The 19,406-nt window shown below is 41.5% G+C and overlaps 1 protein-coding gene across 4 annotated transcripts in view; it reads right to left on the reverse strand.

Annotated features, from left to right (window-relative positions):
- The window catches only part of PDE7A (phosphodiesterase 7A), an 89,757-nt gene that overhangs the window by 8,542 nt on the left and 61,809 nt on the right, over positions 1-19,406 (reverse strand). For 3 of the 4 annotated variants that reach the window (XM_080646729.1, XM_080646726.1, XM_080646727.1), the window contains exons 5-11: positions 18,965-19,028; positions 11,092-11,187; positions 7,105-7,205; positions 3,939-4,070; positions 3,653-3,744; positions 1,153-1,297; positions 552-648 (exon numbers count right to left, since the gene is read on the reverse strand). In XM_080646729.1, coding sequence (XP_080502855.1) covers positions 552-648; positions 1,153-1,297; positions 3,653-3,744; positions 3,939-4,070; positions 7,105-7,205; positions 11,092-11,187; positions 18,965-19,028 — 727 coding nt within the window. The remainder of the gene's footprint in view (positions 1-551; positions 649-1,152; positions 1,298-3,652; positions 3,745-3,938; positions 4,071-7,104; positions 7,206-11,091; positions 11,188-18,964; positions 19,029-19,406) is intronic. The other variant, XM_080646728.1, reaches the window with a different exon arrangement.

The following is a 19,406-nucleotide window of genomic DNA, read 5'->3' on the forward strand; positions in this document are numbered from 1 at the left end:
TTAGGAAAAAAGGCAACGTATTTAATCCCGAGGACAGCCTCCCAGGTGGCTCTTTAGGTCGTTCGCACATAGCAGAGCCTCTCTCCAATGGAGGAGGCAGGGGACTTTTACCAGGTGTTTTACCCCAACACTGTAGTTCTGCCAGCATTTTTATTTAAATCTTAGATTTCTAAAAGGAAGGTGCATGAAATGAAGATCCTTGGTTCCCGGGATTAAAGCACAAAAACGTCTTATGTGTTCATATGGCCACGCCCTCCCCACAGGACAGGAGGGTAAGGTCAACAAAGTCTTTCCATTCAGCAAAATTTCCAACCTGATTGATGCCGATTCATAAATGCATGCACACACATCCGACGACTTGAAGAGAACTGCTAATTTTCAAAACATGCTCAGTCTGTACATTAGTGGATATATGTGCATCTACTGTAAATTGTCACTAAAAATATCAAGTATCTACCACTGGCCTCCTATAAATGTCCGAGTTATTTTATTCATATAATGCTAAGAAAATGAGCTGAATAGATTAATTAGTGTTCAATACGGTAACTTGCCTTGATGGAAGAACTCCTCGGTTACTTTTTCACTCCACTGCTTGCTTAATTCCCAGGTCCGACACGGGTTACAAATATCAGCACATTTCAAAGCCATCTAGAAAGCAAAACAGTAACATCGTTTTAATAAAAAAATAAAATTCCAAATGTAATAAGTTTAAACCCACTCTAATAGTGGCAAAATAACACCTTAAAAAAAGGAGAAAATACTGCCACAGGAAATTCACTTTTTATGTTACTTTTATGACCCTATTCGGTCTACCAACCATTTCTCCAGAAATGCTGCAGGACTGCAAACCTAACTGCACAGCCCAGCACAAGGCCTGGGTTAGCCAGAAAGTGACAAATACATCACCCAATTCTCTGTCCATTTCTTCCTTGAACTTCAGTGAGAACTTACTAAAATGCTCTTGCAAAAACCGTTTTTGTTAGGAATCCCGAGTGCGAACAATGCAAATCGACGGTGCTCTCCCTCCTGGAAGGAAACCCACAGCTTTCTCTCAAGACTCAGCCACGCCGCACACGGCCCTAGAATATTTCATTTTCAGTCTAACAGTCACATGATTTACCTAGAAACAGGATCTTTCCAAGCCACATTTACCTGTAGAACCAAATGCCTGTGTCTGGCATCTTCCAGGCATAAGTCGCCTCTATCCAAATGGGACCTAAACAACGACAGATACTCGTTCTGGCGACTGATGTCTGTGGCTAGTATCAAAGCACCTATCTGAGTCTCCATTTGTTTCCTGAAATTAGAAAAATATAAAAAAAAGAAAATACAAGACTTTCAATTAAATAGTTACTTATTTTTTCTTAATATTCAGAAAGCTTTATAGAGCCCTGATATATTCTAATTGCCACACAACTTTTAAACTATCACACAAAAAAAGAATTTTAAATAATGCATAAAAAAACTACAAAAATAATCAAAATTAAAACCAAGAGTTTGTAGAAAATATTAATATGCAAACATCCTCAAAAGAGTGCCTTTTATTTTTCTAGCCAAGGTGGAATTATTTGCCTATAAAAAACAATAAGACTGGTACATTTCCTGTGAAAATTCTTTGCTGGGATGTGCTGAGGATAAACAACTCTGGGTTTCTTTTCTGGTGCCTGAGATCTGGAAAGCAGAAGGAAGTTTCAAAAGGAGGGAAAAGAGTCCATTCAACAACCGCCTCCTGTAGACATTTTGACAAAATGCCTGATTAAATCCTGATGAAATCCCACCAAAAGGTTTGAGAAAGTTTAGATTCAATTATATGTATAGTTCAACAGTTGTATACAGCCGTATATGTATACTCAAGAGTCAGTCATCTAAATGACTACCCAAATTTTCTGGAAGGTAAAAGGTAACATGTTAATATAAGTTAAAAATATATGATATTTTAGCCCTGGCAGGTGTGGGTCAGTGGTTAGAGCATTGGCCCAAGTACTGAAGGGTCCCAGGTTTGATTCCCCCAATCAAGGGCTCATTGAGTTTCAGGTTCGATCCCTGGCCCCGGTTGGGGTGCACATGGGAGGCAACCAATCGATGTGCCTTTCTCACATCAATGTCTGTCTCTCTCTCCCCTCCCTTCCACTGTCTAAAAATTAATGGAAAAAAATATCTTCCATGAGGATTAACAACAACAAAACAATAAAAAAAAAACCATATTAAAAAAAAAAACTGTCTCAAATCAAATAACAAGAGAAATAAACTTAAAAAAAAAAAAAGTCCTGCCTTTTGCCCGGCTGGGTGGCTCACGTGGTTGGAGTGTCATCTTGAAGGTTATGGGTCCATCCCCAGTTGGGGCATGTGCCGGAGCCCACCTCTCTCCCTCTCCCTCCCTTCCTTCCGCTCTCTCTAAAATCAATAAACATATCCTTGGGTGAGGATTAAAATAAAATAAAAACCTGCCTTTTGTTTCAATGGGCCATAGCAAACATTATCTTTGTATACTGATCAGAGCTGTTAATGGATTAAAAGGCTCACAATATTGAAATACAGAAAAAACAACATCCAAAGAATGCTGTTGTGCAGAGTTCCTTAGTTTCAGTTTTTACTTGTATTAAATCTGAGAATTTAACAGGGGGTTCATTATCAAATGCAAAACACGATAAAAAGGTATAACAGAGCAAACATTTTAATCTACCTTAGTCAAGGAAAAGATACTTCTATATACAAACACTGGTTTGAGCAATTTTTATATCTGTACTCAGCAAGAAACAATTTTACTTACCGGAAGTACTGTCATAACTCCAAATGGTATCCATGAATAAAGAGTTTAAAAAAATAAAAAATAAAGTCCAGCTTTTTCCTTATGGTCATTACACAAAACATGCAAGTTTTTAAATCATGAAAGGGAAAAGGAAGGAACTGTGATAGTAACTTAAATTTTAATACCCAACCTAGCTTCATGTTTCCATAACCACTGACACGGCTTTCCCAAGGCACCTGCTCTGTGAGGCAGTCACTACTGAACCTTGGCTTACGGACAATGACACGAGAGTTAGCAAACTCCGTCATGTTGGGCTCATTCACATTAATGCTCTTTATTAGGCTTTCAAGTAGCCTGCTTAACATTAAATGATCTATTCTAAAAAATTAGTCTTTTCTGTTCTTTCCATTCATTATTTTATCCTATAACTCCAGAAGTGACCTATAGCTGCACGATTTTTACTTCTCATCAGTTTTGAAGCTTTATTTTTAATAAATCTATTTATTATACAGAATGTTTACTTTCTATTTATTTCTAGAACTCAGGGTTTAGCACAAAATGGAAATATGTCATACTATTTATATAAATAAGCAGTAAACTGTGACTGAGCCATTGTACATTTGGAGTGGGTTTTATATAGTACTCAAATCCATGGGATGATCTTTCATAATAATTCCCTAAAAAATACTATTAACTGTACTGAAGAACAGGTTTAAATTACTAAAATTTTTATATAAATTTATAAAATAATTTACCCATTACATTTAATACTTTCCCCCCACAAAACCTGAAAATTATGGAACACTTGAACATAATAATGTAATTTTGAAACCTTATAAAATTGCTTTGCCAGGTTAATTTTCATAGTTCACAGCAAATTAAATTTGTCTGAATCCAGCCTACCTGCTCTCTAACGGCATATGTGAGAACAAACCAGATTCTCTCAATAACCCCACTGCAGATCTCCAGTGGTGATTTTCCAGGACTGAGGTATTCTACAGGAGAAAAAAACACACGTATCTGGGTTATTTAATGGTAATAAATCTCTTTCTGAACATAAAGAATTATTTGGGAGTAATATTAATCTGGTTAAAATCCTAACATTTGTTAACCACTTTCACTTCTTGAAAGCATGAAACATTTTTAGGAATGCAAGAATATTAAATGTTGATGATAAATCTGCACTAACCTTGTATAAAGTTGCCAAGTAATGGTTAGTTTTAATAAGGAAAGGTTGATTGACACCTGGATGATCCAGATCATGCGTGGCAGCTGCAATTAAGCTCAGCAAGACATCCCAAGGAGTTACGGAGCTGGCAAGCTAAAGGTGACAGAAGAAGATTCATTACAGTCATATTTGAAGTCAACTCTGTCCCACTGCAATGGGTTTAAATTAGCCCCAAATGGCAGTGCTGCCAGTGTCCTCCCATCCTGGTTTGGACTGTTCGCTAAGGCCGCTGACGCCTGCCGGGCGGGCCCCCTCAGACACTGAGAGGAGGTAGACTGGACAGCCCCTGCCCGGGGACCTTCCCGAGCTCGTCCTTCCACAGCTTCATTTTAAACAAGCTTAGTCACAATGGCAAAGTACAAGCCATCTCAAAAAAGATTCTACGTGAAAAAAGAATAGTTCTGAAGCAGTAAACACAGGTTTGTATATTTTTATTACCACAGCCATTACAGCAAACAGAAAAGACCTATGAGGTTAAACATTTTTTATTATAAGAACACTTAACATGAAATCTACCCTCTTAACAGATTTTTATCAAGAAACTAGAGGCCCCATGCACCAAATTCGTGCAAGAGCAGGCCTTCCTCCACCGGCTGCCGGCACCGGCTTCCCTCTGGCACTCGGGACTCGGGCTTCTCTCGCAGCCCTGGCTTCGTCTGGAAGGTTGTCCAGAAGGACATCCGGTCTAATTAGCATATTATGCTTTTATTATTATAGACTGTTTGTGGGGAAGCATAGGACTTGGTTGGAATGTCTGTAAGGAAAGTTCTCCAAAAGGTCGGGGGCCTCTGAGGGGATCTTGACTTTTCCAAACAAGTTCGATCCCCTGGGGTGTTTTGCTAGAATCTCTGTTTGGTCTTTTAGACCCGACCTTGTAGGAGCATATACTTTCTCAAGGATGCTTACCTTGCTGATTGTATCTAGAGGTTAATTTTAGTTCAAGCTGTTATGCCAATAAAAGCCAGAGGAGGCAGGCAAACAGGGCTACTTGGCGGCGATAGCCAGGTAGTACCTCAGCCCTCTCTTTCACAGAAACGTGTGTTAGAGTAATCATTCATCTATTGTTCAGAGCCTGCCGGTCAGCCCTGGCAAAGTGGTGCCTGTGTGAGGCTGACCAGCAATTATTTACTGGATCTCAATTAAGAATCTAAAAAGCGAGGATATTTCTGAGGCCCCACTGTCTAAGGAGGCTACTGGGTCATCAGAGAGCAGAGTCCTCGCCCAGTCTGAACTCAAGCCTCTCCCAGCGGACGGCATACTCAGAACAGCGAACACAATGTGCGCACATCGGAAAAGGCAACCTTGTCAGCTAACAATTACACTGCTGCTCCCAATCGTCATTATTAATCTTAGGTGACACAATAAGATAATCACAGAAAAAAGTTTGTTACCTGACTGAAAACTTCAGTGATAAAAAACAACCACCTTGCTCCATGTATCGCCTGCTTTTCATGAGTCCCTTCTCATTACTGGGCCACTGCTCCTCACCTCAGGCCCAACTCCCCTGACCACCCCATCTCCCTCTTCTCTGCCTGCAGCCCCTCCCCGGCAATGGCTGATTTGTGTTCGTACAGCCCTTCACATGCCCGGCCAAGCTAACACTCAGCAGGGCATACTTTTACTTAGGTAACATTAGGTCAATGTTCTCTAAACCTGTATGACCGTGTGCCCTGGCAGTAAAACAATGTGATCATACACCACCAATACTGGTACACTTATAGATTATGATACCGAACTAACAGATATTACACATGATAAAGATGAAAATGGAAAAACTTCAATTGAGATAAATTTTGATTCCAATTTTAATATTTTCTTTCTATGCCAGAATGAATCTTTTTCCATCCCTTGTGTCAAGTTCATCTCAGTCTGGAAAAGAAAACTAAAACTCAACATCTAAGAGTTTGAATCCCCGGGAAAACTGTAAGCTGTTTTTATTGTTATTTATTTTTGTACTGCTTATCATTGGCATGTGGAGAAGTTCAAAGAATGGGGAGGAGCTGTTGAAGAAAATTATTTCCTCTTCAGGATTTGTGACAGCATTTAAAAAATACAGATTTTTAAAGCCTGGCTCACTAATCAAGAGGAACGAAGGCACACTCTCCGAGCACCCTGCACACAGACCAACCTCCCCTCCCAACCCAGAACGTGTGGGCACGGCCGAGGCTATCTTACCAACAAATCATTAAGCAATGTGCAAATATTATATTCTTATGGTAACTAAAACAGAGGGGAAGTGGCAGAAGAATAGATATGTACTATCCTGGGAGAATCCAATAATCCAGAATTAAACAAAAAAAAAATCATGTATGATTACACATGACATCAAACAATCTCAGGTAGATTAAAGAGTGAATCATTAACACGAGAAACATGAAAAGAAAAAAACTTTAAAAGTTCTGTGAGGGAAAGTAAGCTCTAAGTTTGATTTCTCTCCTGTATGTCAGACTCTTACCCGCCTGTCTATCAGGCACCCATTTGGATATCGCACAAATACATTTGCCTCCAGATTCAAACCGAAGTCACCATCTCTACCCGCCCCGCCCCCAAACATGCTCCTTCTCCTGCTTTCTTTCTCACACGGCCGCCAGCTAGCTACTACCCGCCTGCCCAAGCAGTCTTCATCGCTCCTCTTCCTGCGCTGCTTCCCAAATGCACTGGGACACCGGGTCCCATTCGTTCTAATTCTAAGTGACCCTACCACCCCCAACCCTGTCCCTCCCCAGGAGTGTTTGCCCCGCCCCCTTGAGGAGACTGAAGCAGCTCCTGAGCAGCAAGGCGTCCCTCTTGTCTGGTTTATGTTCACACAGCAGCCAGCTCCCTACTCCCTCACTGAGCCGGACTGGCCGTCCCTGCCCTCAGGGAACACAGCATCAATGCGGATGTCCGGACAGCCCCGGGGATGGGGATCTGGCCCTCGCTGGGCCTCCTCCAGCTGCTCTCTCAGCAACCCCCCAAATTCTCCAGTAGCTGCGCTTACAAATACAGCCGATTTTTGGAAACTTGATCCCGCTAGATCTCATTCTTGTGAAGGAAACTTGTGATTCTGAGCCAAATCACTAACTTAGAGAAAAGTATCTGAAATAAGCAAAGAAACATTCACCTGCTGTCAATGTCAGCATCTCACCTTGGGTTCTCGTAGGTAACAGTGCATGGCCTGAGTGACGTCGGCAGCGTGGACGGCGTTGTGGTACGGGTTCTGGCTGTGGTAATCTTCTTGAATCATAACTGTAACAAAGGAAAAAGCCCCCCCCGCCCATGTAATTGTAAGTGGGAGGCATGGACAAGTAAAAAACGGTGATAATCACAAGGTCCCCACTGACATTTCCAGGTGGCTATCAGCTGACTGTTCAGGTTCAGAGAGAGATGCTAATCACCCACACTCACATGGATGCTAATCACCCACACTCACATGGATGCTAACCACCCACACTCACATGGATGATAACCACCCACACTCACATGGATGCTAATCACCCACACTCACATGGATGCTAAGCACCCACACTCACATGGATGCTAACCACCCACACTCACATGGATGATAACCACCCACACTCACATGGATGCTAATCACCCACACTCACATGGATGATAACCACACACACTCACATGGATGCTAATCACCCACACTCACATGGATGCTAATCACCCACACTCACATGGATGCTAATCACCCACACTCACATGGATGATCACCACCCACACTCACATGGATGATCACCACCCACACTCACATGGATGATCACCACCCACACTCACATGGATGATCACCACCCACACTCACATGGATGATCACCACCCACACTCACATGGATGATAACCACCCACACTCACATGGATGCTAATCACCCACACTCACATGGATGCTAATCACCCACACTCACATGGATGATAACCACCCACACTCACATGGATGATCACCACCCACACTCACATGGATGATCACCACCCACACTCACATGGATGATAACCACCCACACTCACATGGATGATAATCACCCACACTCACATGGATGCTAATCACCCACACTCACATGGATGATAACCACCCACACTCACATGGATACCTAAAGAATCAATATGACTTTGACTCATAACTTGTTTGAAACTTTTAAAAAATATATGTTTTCATTGATTTTGAGAGAGAGAAAGGGAGAGGAGAGAGAGAAACATCAATGATGAGAGACAATCATCCATCAACCGGCTGCCTCCGGCATACTGCCTACTGGGAATCGAGCCCGCAACCCGGTCATGTGCCCTGACCTGGAATCAAACTGGTGACCTCTTGGTTCATGGGCTGATGCTCAACCACTGAGCCACACTGGCCAGGCTTGTTTGAAACTTAAATGAGAAAGTATTCATGTCAAAATTATAAAATACTTTCTCTTTTAAAATGTGAATGAGCCCTAACTAGTTTGGCTCAGTGGATAGAGCATCAGCCTGTGGACTGAAAGGTCCCGGGTTCGATTCTGGTCAAGGGCATGTACCTTGGTTGCAGGCACATCCCAGTGGGAGGTGTGCAGGAGGCAGCTGATCGATGCGATGTTTCTAACTCTCTATCCCTCTCCCTTCCTCTCTGTAAAAAATCAATAAAATATATTTTAAAAAAATAAATAAAATGTGAATGAGACCAAAAGAATCAGTTTAGTAAAAACAGTACCATTCAACAAATATTTATTGTGCCAGATACTATTCTAAGTGGTACTAGAAATTTATCAGTGAACAAAAATCTTTAAGACACTGAAACAGTGTAAATACTAGGGTCTAAGTGATTCTGTGGGGGCTTCATCACGCGGTGGGTTTTGGATCGGGAATTCGTTTTCCAGTTTGTAGGGATGGACCTGCGGCTAATCCTTTCTTTCCCCCTCTGTGTCTGTTATGCTGTAACGAAAAGGGGACCAGGATTAGCGGGAGAGCTATCTGTGGTGCCAGCAAACCTGCACGGGGGTGGGGGGCCAATAGCAAGACATGCTAAAACCTAGAGGTCTCTGAGGAACACGCCAGCCCCAAGGTGGCGATTGCAATCCATCTGTGAGCAGGAAAAGACTTGGAATTCTGTATTTGCTTTGATCCCATTGTTTAAAATAGCCTTTTAAATACTCTTGTAACAACTATTTTTGTATGTGTTTTATAATTTATATAATATACTAGTACAGTATCACAGGCATACAATTTATGAGTAAGTGTGCATTAAAAGTTTCTCAAGCCCTGGCTGGTTTGGCTCAGTGGATAGAGCATCAGCCTGCAGACTGAAGGGTCCCAGGTTCGATTCCGGTCAAGGACACACGCCTGTTTCCAGCTCAATCCCCAGTAGAGGGCATGCAGAAGGCAGCTGATCAATGATTCTCTCTCATCATTGATGTTTCTCCTCTCCCTACCTCTCTGAAATCAATAAAAATGTATTTTTAAAAAGTTTCTCAAAAATGCTAGGTAAGCCCTATCTGGTTTGGCTCAGTGGATAGAGCGTCGGCCTGCGGACTGAAGGGTCCCGGGTTCGATTCCGGTCAAGGGCATGTACCTTGGTTGCGGGCACATCCCCAGTAGGGAGTGTGCAGGAGGCAGCTGATCGATGTTTCTCTCTCATCGATGTTTCTGACTCTCTGTCCCTCTCTCTTCCTCTCTGTAAAAACTCAATAAAATATATTTAAAAAAAAAAAATGCTAGGTAATAAATTTATCTTAGCTTGGTACATAAGAGGAAAGAAAACATTGTCTTCTTCCTTTAAAAAAAAAAAAAAGAATCCTCATGCTAGGCTACCAATTTTTTCCTAACATGTTTCTTTATTTGGTGAAAAGCTTCAACTTTCCCCTTAGCAGAGCAGTCTTAGGTAAATACCACCCTGCACGTTTAAACATATTCCAAATAATCTTTCAAGTTTACTGTCAAAATAAGAGACCTAAGTGCAATGTACCCCATCTTTTAAAGTTTTAGCCTTCAAAAACTTAGGAACGTGGCATCTTCATCAGGAAACCGTGGCCGATGTAGACCTGACTACAAAGTAGTCCCAATTCTTCCCCAGGCCCCGACCTGGGCTCCGAGGCTCCGCAGCTCCCACCCCCAGGTGCAGTCCATTTCCACCTGCCCTGACCCGGCCGCCAGCACAGGTGGGAAGTGAGGGGGCCAGTGCAGAACCCAGGGCTCCAGGGGTCTGGGTCACCAGCTCTCTCTTGGAAACTGGACACCACTCTTTGAACAAACTCAGCCTTTCCTAGCTTATGTAACAAAACCCTAAGGTGCAAATCGACTGAATGGCGGAACGACCAGTCACTCTGATGCGCACTGACCACCAGGGGGCAGACGCTCAACACAGGAGCTGCCCCCTGGTGGTCAGTGCGCTCCCACAGGGGGAGCGCCGTTCAGCCAGGAGCCGGGCTCACAGCTGGCAAGCACAGCAGCGGTGGCAGGAGCCTCTCTCGCCTCCGTGGGGAGCGGGCCTAAGACGGCAGTCGGACATCCCCGGAAGGGTCCTGGACTGTGAGAGGGTGCAGGCCAGGCTGAGGGACTCTCCCCACCCCCAGTGCACGAATTTCATGCACCGGGCCTCTAGTTTTAAAATAAAGATTACTTTCTTTTTTGTTCTTAATGTGAATCTATTATGGTGCCAAAGTCCTCTGCATTCTTTTTTTTTTTTAATATATTTTATTGATTTTTTACAGAGAGGAAGGGAGAGGGAGAGAGAGTTAGAAACATTGATGAGAGAGAAACATCGATCAGCTGCCCCCTGCACACCCCCCACTGGGGATGTGCCCGCAACCAAGGTACATGCCCTTGACCGGGATCGAACCCGGGACCCCTGAGTCCACAGGCCGACACTCCATCCACTGAGCCAAACCGGTTAGTGCTCCTCTGCATTCTTTTAACTTAATAGGAGACCACACAGAGCTGCGCCAGGTCAGCCCCAGCTCCTGGGTTGTCAGCTGCAGGGGCACAGAGAGCAGCAGGACCGGAAGCAGCATGCACAGCCCACAGATCTGGGAGCTCAACAATGCACGTTGTTTTAAGCCACTAAATTGGGAGTGGTTTGTTTTAGAGCAATAGTTACTTAATACCAAATTTTTTAAAGTTCTTGTATACATCTTATTACTATTGGAAATGAATTAGAATCACTTACCTAAAAATCTACGAAGTTTCACCATATCTAAATGGAAGTACTCAATTAGTCCATGAAGACTAAATAAATGACAGGTTAAACTTACTAGACTATTTCCTGAAAAAACAAAAACAAAAAAAGACAGAGAAAGGAGATATTAGTAGCGAACATAATTGCATAAATGTTTTGAATACTCAACATGAAGTACTAATTCCTTTTTGTCTAAAATTTACAAATGCTTAGACCAGTTATGAACTTCAAATATCACATCTTTTTTTCCATTCTAAGAAAAAACTTTTTTGTTGTTTTATTTTGCAAAACCAGGTAAACTGGAAATAAACTTTTAATAGACTGATTAAAAAATACATCAAAATAATTAGAATCAATAGAAACTTTGAAAGTTGTCCCACGGTAAGTTTGAGTCAACTTCCCAAAGCACCTAAACATGGCTGCACTTAACCACCTCCTACACGTCCCCTCAACTACCTGCTTTAGCTGAACAGGGATGTCCCAGAGCAAGCGGCCCTGGCTGCACCTGGTTAGGGGGAGGCTGTTTATTCTAACAAAACCAGACAGAAATCTATAGCTAAACATTCATAGACAATACTATAGCTAGCAATCTTATTTTTCTAGTGAAATGGTTCTTTCACTTTTCAAAATGCCTATTTTCAAGCTTTCTCTACTTTTCTCAAACTACTGACATAACCACATCCTATTCACCCCCCTCATCCTCAACAGCCTCATACTTCACAGAAAAAATACAAGCCTCAAATTTCCCTTTCTTTCAAAAGCCAATAATACATCCACCTCTCCATAGCTTCTCAGGAACCTTCCTTGGTCCATCACATACATCTACCATGTCCCCTCTCCTCCATTCCCAGTTCCACTGAATCAAAACATCCTTTCCTCCTCCCCTTCTCATATTGCCGGGTATGATGGGCACTCAGACATGCTCTAGATTCTCTTATCTTTGAAGCAATGAAGAATCCCCAGTTCTCTTGGCCCCTCCAGTTGTCTCCCTCTCTGCACCTCCACAGCGAGTTTTCTGGGAGTCTGCAACGGGGGTTATGTTCATCCTCAACTCACTCCTTTGTCACTGACAACTGGAGCCACACCAAGTGCAGAAATTAAATTTGGAAAAACTACCATTTTTATAACATTTAGTTTTTCCTCCCAAGATTCAACTTTCTCTCAATTTCTTATACCTTCCATTGTATTTCTCAATGTCTTGAAGATTTCCTCTACAGGACTGAGATGCTATATTAACCATTAAATAGACTATGTGTTTAAAAGGGAATATAAGCTCATAATTACTGCCAACATTCGGACAAGAACAACAACAGACACGATTCTAGTATTCTCTAAAAAATCTATGATTCTTACAAAAAATGAATAAAAGACATAACTAGCCCCACATTGAAAATTTTTAGTAATATTTATGAAGGATTATAAAGAACTACTGGGTTAAATTCATTATCTAAAACTGCCTAACCAATTGTCAACAGAAGCTCATGGCTGAGGAAAAAAGTTAATTAATTGTAAGAATATTTGCATGGGTAACATTGTAAATAATGTGGCAGCCCAAAAGAGATTCTTTTTCAAAACTACCTGGCATATCACCTTCAAAAGGGAGGAAAAAATATTTCAAATCTTTTATTTTTATGAAATTAAATGTTGAAATGCATTCAAATCCTGATAACACTCTACTGGTACAAACATGAGCGCCTATGTGGTTTGGAAGTATTTGAGAAAAAGTGAGCTATATTTCTGCTACTGCTGTTGTAACAACCAACTTTTTGTTTGGTACATTCATAGATATTTTAGAATGTATATTCAAACAAACTATCCAATTAAAAAATGGTCAGAGGATCTGAACATTTTTCCATCTGACATATAGATGGTTGACACATGAAAAGACGCTTGACATCACTAAACCTCAACTAAATGCAAATCAAAACGACAATGTCACCTCACACCAGTAAAAATGGGGATTATAAAAAGGCAAGAAATAAGTGTTGATGAGAATGTGGGAAAAGGTGAACCCTTGGCACTGTTTGTGGGAATGTAAATTGGTGCAGACATCATGAAAAACTGTACAGAGGTGTCCCAAAAAATTAAAAATAGAACTACCATATGATTCAGCAATCCCACTTCTGGTTGTTTATGAAGAAATCCAAAACACAAAACACTAAATTAAAAGGTATAGGCACCTCAATGTTCACTGTGGCATTATTTGCAATAACCAATACTTAGGAAGCAACCTAAGTATCTATAGCTAGAAGAATGAATAAAGAAAATATGATATATGTGTGTATAGAATTTTATTGAAGTAATATGAAAGAAGGAATGTTATTTAGCCATAAAAAAGAAGGAAATCTTGATTTAATGTTGATAGCCATTGTGACAGGTGTAAGGTGGTATTTCATTGTGGTTTTCATTTGCATTTCTCTGATGATTAGTGACATTGAGCATCTTTCCATGTCTATTGGCCATCTGTATGTCCTCTTTGGAGAAGTGTCTATTCAGGTCCTTTGTCCATTTTTTAAAATTAATTTTTTTTGGTGTTGAGTTCTATAAGTTCTTAATAAATTTTGGATATTAAGCCCTTTTCAGGTGTATCATTGGTGAATATGTTCTCCCATTCAGTGGATTATCTTTTCATTTTGTTGATGATTTCCTTCACTGTACAAAAACTTTTTAGTTTGATGTAGTCCCTTTTATTTATTTTTCTTTTTTTTCCCTTGCCCGAGGAGATAGAAAAAAATATTGCTAAGAGAAATGTCTGAGATTTTACTGCCCGTGTTTTCTTCTAGGATTTTTTTTTTTGGTTTAGAATCTAACATTTAAGTCTTTGATCCACTTATTCTCGTGCATGGTGTAAGAAGGTGGTCAGGTTTCATTTTTTTGTACATTACCTGTCCAATTTTTCCAACACTATTTATTGAATACACTGTCTTTACCCCATTGTATATTCTTGCTTCCTCTGTCAAATATTAATTGACCATAAAGGTGTGGGTTTTTTCTGGGTCTCTATTCTGTTCCATTGATCTATATGCCAACAACAAGTGTTGAAGAGGATGTGGAAAAAAGGGAACCCTCCTGCACTGTTGGTGGGAATGCAGACTCTGCAGCCACTGTGGAAAGTAGTATGGAGAAACAAAAATTAAAAATGGAACTGCCTTATGACCCAGCAATTCTACTTTCTGACAATATATCTGAAGAAAACCAAAATATGGATTCAAAAGATATATGTACCCTTATATTCACTGCTGTGTATTTACAATAGCCAAGATTTGGAAGCAGCCCTACTGCCCATCAAAAGATGAGTAGATAAAAGAGCTGTGGTACATTAATACAATGAAATACTACTTGGTTGTTAAAAAAAGGGAAATCTTACCTTTTGCGATAGCATGGATGGACCTGGAGAGTATTATGCTAAGTGAAATAAGCCAGTCAAAGACAAGTACCATGTGACTTCATTCATATGTGGAATCTAATGAACAAAATAAACTAACAAACAAAATAGAAACAGACTCACAGATACAGAGGACAGACAGACATCTGTCAGAGGGGAGAGGGGTTGGGTGAAAAAGGTGAAGGAATTAAGCAAAAACAAAACAAAACACCCCAAAAATGACCTCACAGACAACACTGTATGGTGATTACCAGAGGGCAAGGGGGGGTGGAGGAAAGTTGAAGAGGATAAAGGGGGGATAAATGTGATGAAAGGAGACTTGACTTGGGCGGGGGGGGGGAAACACACAATAAAATATACAGATGTATAAAATTGTACATCTGAAACCTATATAATTTTATTAACCAATGCCCCCCAATAAATTCAATCAATCAATCTATCTATATATATAAAATAAATATATATAAAAGCCTAATATGCTAATTGTCCCTCCAACCGGTTGACCAGTCACTATGACACACACTGACCACCAGGGGGAAGACACTCTGACTGGTAGGTTAACTTGCTGCTGAGGTCCGGCTGATCGGGACTGGGTGAGATGGCCAGACACACCCTGGAGCCCTCCTGCGGTCCCTCCCCAGCTCTGATTGTGCACCAGTGGGGTCCCTCGGCCTGGCTTGTGCCCTCTCACAATCTGGGACCCCTCGGGGGATGTCAGAGAGCCGGTTTTGGCCCAATCCCGCAGGCCAGGGCGAGAGACCCCACCGGTGCACGAATCTGTGTACCGAGCCTCTAGTCAATAAATAAAATCTTGCCAGCTGCAACAACATGGATGGACATTGAGAGCATGCTAAGTGAAATAAGTCAGAAAAAGACAAATGCAGTATAATCTCACTTATACATGGAACCTAAAAACAAACCCAAAAGCTGAGCGCAAAGATAGAACAGATTGTGCATGTCAGAGGCAGGGCTGGGCTGGACAAAATGGGTGAAAGGGTCAAAAGGTAAAAATTTCCAGTTGTAAAATATAAGTAAGTCTTGGGAAGTAATACACAGCGTGGTGACTATAGTTAATGATACTGTACTGCACATGTGAAAGTTGCTAGGAGAATAGATCTTAAAAGTTCTTGTCACAAGAAAAAAAATTTGTAACAATGTGGTGACAGATGTTAACTAGACATACTGTGGTGATTATTTTGATATATACATCATATCATTACACTGTACACTTAAAGCTAATGTTATATGTCAATTATAACCTCAATATAAAAAATGTATATACATTCTATAAATTTAGGTTTTGATAGGGTTCTCCCAAAATCGTTTTCCTAACCTAATAAAACAAATGACCAATTTCTAGGGTCTAGAGCAGTGGTCGGCAAACTGCGGCTCGCGAGCCACATGCGGCTTGCGAGCTGCAGTTTGCCGCTCTATTGACTAATGAGTTTGCCGACCACTGGGATAGGGGCTTAATCACAAGGAATAACAACAGCCTGTAATTATTGGAATCGAGAGTCTAGGTCAGTGGTTGGCAAACTCATTAGTCAACAGAGCCGCAGTTTGCCGACCACTAGTCTAGAGTAAGTTTCAGGAAAGCTGCAATCTAATGGTAAAATACCCTCATTTGCAATCCAGACACACTGCAGAGAGCAACACATGTATTGTCTTGCACCAAGAACTTTGCAAGAATCTGACAAGAACCAGTCAGATTAGAGCATGCCACCCACATTAGAGCATGCCACCCACATTGAACTGAAAAGCTGCATGTAGCATTTTTTCCCCATTTTCAGTTTATAAGACACTAATGGACACTTTTAATACCAGTGGATAAGAACACAAGTCAATGAAACATTTCAAAACAAGCGATGCTTAGATGATGTGTTGGATAAGAAACAGGCACAGAAGGGCTTATATGAAAATGGAAACAAACACGTTGGGAAAAATTGTACCGATAAAAAACTACCCTCATATAAATATATCAAAGGACAGAACTGCGGTACAGTGGCCCCGACAGCTTTCAGACTGTGACTACCTCCAGGACACAGGCCTGGTGCCCGGGTCCTCACGCGCCAGGTAGCCTTCAGGGGTGGCAAGGCATATCTTGTCATCTCATATCACCTCACACTCATTCCCGTGGAAGGAACATCAGATATATCCTACCAGCAATAACTACTTTCCTCCTTGCCGCAGACCATGTATCTTGGCGAGTCACTGAGTTTGCCTTCTCCCTGCCTTCCTTACAATAGCATTTGGAAATTACCAAAGTAAGAAATACAGCAAGCACGGGATCAAACACAAGAAGGGAAAACTATACACTTGGAAACCATGTACATATATCATCCAGAATTCATGTCAGGATGAGCAGTTTTTTAAAAAAATATATATTTTATTGATTTTTTACAGAAAGGAAGGGAGGGATAGAGAGTTAGAAACATTGATCAGCTGCCTCCTGCACACCCCCTACTAGCGATGGTCTGCAACCAAGGATTACATGCCCTTGACTAGAATCGAACCTGGGACCCTTCAGTCCTCAGGCCAACGCTCTATCCACTGAGCCAAACCGGTCAGGGCTGGATGAGTAGTTTTGAAAGGAAAGCAGTGCTAATTAAGTAATGCAAGTAAAGGAATTTCTGATTTGTTTCCCAAGTATCTCTCTTCACGTATAGAATTCCTGTAACATTTGGGTAGCTGTAGTTTACAGAATGAATGAATGAATATATACATCACATCTGTAAAATCATAGGTGGGTAGCTAACCATGAGCGGTTTCTACTAACGCCTAACAATCAACCCTAACAAGAAACCATTCAGCCCTCTTCTCCACAAAAGGACTGAGGAGATTACACAGAGAGCACAGTGCTGATTGGCTAATGTGGCCCCATGGTCTTTTACTTCTGCCACCCTACACTTGTTCATCACCAAGCCCCCTGACCAGCACTGTGAAAAAAATGCAATTTAGAGACATTTCAATGAGTGACAAATGTCCAGCAGACTCACTGAACTGTGAGACATACAGAGTTTTATAAGGCTACACCGTGAAGGTCTTAAGTGTGGCACTGCTTTTCCATATTATCCTGGGATAAGTAAGACTCGTGCTGAGTTAGGAAAGGGGCGTTCTCTGGACCTAGAAGCTGACCACCTGGTACCTCACTACCTGTATTTTCACAGAGGCTGAAAGGGAGAGCTGCTGTGTAAAGGATGTGAGCCTTTCCTGTGTGCACAGCCCACCTGGGGCCAGGGAGAGGAACACCACACTTAGTCACCAAAGGGCCAAGGAGAGGTGAGAGAGAAACAGAAAAGGGGCAAAACAAACCGGCAGCGGAGGGAGGCTTTGCAGATAAAGCTGTCTTTGCTTGTCCTTTTCCTCACGAAAGGAGGGTGCTGCCCTAGCCGGTTCAGCTCAGTGGACAGAGCATTGGCCTGCGAATTGAAAGGTCCCAGGTTCAATTCTGGTCAAGGGCACATGCCCAAGCTGTGGGCTCGATTCCCAGTGGGGGACTTGCAGGAGGCAGCCGATCCATGATTCTCTCTCATTGTGGATGTTTCTATCTCTCTCTCCCTCTTCCTTCCTCTCTGAAATCAATAAAATCTATTGAAAAAAAAAAAAAAAAAAAAAAAAAAAAGGAGGGTGCTTTCAGAGCACATTTCCTTCTGAGCAGCCAGGACCGGCCTCCCTCAGTGTGCTCTCCACGCTGATGTATGTATGTATGTATGTACGTACATATGTGTGTATGTATGTATTTAAAACACATTTAGACATAAGGGACAAAGTCTAGTTGAACTGCATGTAGCACCCACTTTTTATGCCAAAAATTTTCCCTAAGTGAAACTGATTCCCAAAGAGAATAAGGAAGCGTGACACCCACCCCCCGCCCCCCAACCAACCAACAACAAAAAATCGGGGGGGGGGGGGGGGTGAACAGAGAAGAGTCACCTGTTTTTTTTTTGAACCACTCGCACACTGCAGATTCTGACACGCCCCCTAGGAAGCTGCGGCTCTTCCCCAGCCGGCCAAGGAGGGGAGCACAGCACCGGCCTTTCCAGTGCCAGAGAAAGAAAAGCACGAGAGCCAAGGAGCTAGAGGGAAGGATTCTCCCGGAAGGTCATATCTACCCCCATCTGCACTAGCCAAGCTGGAGCACAGTGTCATAAGGCGTCACTGTAAATGGCCACAATCCGAAAGAAACATCAGGAACACCAGAGAACATTCACGGGGGGTTATTAGTAACAGCAGCCTTAATGAGGGATGGCCAAGTGATGGTGGCTGATTTTTTGATTACTGCTAAGAGTAATAATCAAAAACTCAATGTACGAGATTGACTCTAGGCTTATCGATCAGACATAAAGAAGAGACAAAATGATGCCCCCCCTGCCAGCACAGGCTCCTAAGTCAGAGGAAGCAACGACCCGCCAGAGGCTGTACCAGCAACGCAGCAGCCAGAGAACACATTGATTCGAGTAAGTCAAATTCTTCACTTACCATTTGTTAGTCTATCAAATAGAAAGATATCAAAATTCCAATTTCCAACTTTTCCCAGCATACACTGAAATGAAAACCAAACATTCCTACTGTAATTTAATTTCAATAACACTATCTTTAGTAGATGGTTCATAGAAAAGTTAATGAAAATGGAAAGTGATTGATTTACTCTAAGAAATGCTATATATCATTATCCTTTTAATCATTACCTTTCCAACTGGCTCCAAAAAATGTATAAAGAGATAAACTCTATTTGAAAAACCAAATATTATTGTTTTCCAATGAATACATGTATAAGTAAGGTTAGTGTTTTTTAAAACTTATTCTATTCTGCTACAAACTTTCAAGAATTCTAACATAATTTAACATCACAGAAGTGTGGTTCATATGTTGCATCATCTAGAAACTAGATTTAAAAAATCTAGTAAAACTAAATTATAGT

Source organism: Plecotus auritus (assembly GCF_963455305.1).
Source record: "Plecotus auritus genome assembly, chromosome: 11".
Taxonomy (NCBI): Eukaryota; Metazoa; Chordata; class Mammalia; order Chiroptera; family Vespertilionidae; genus Plecotus; species Plecotus auritus.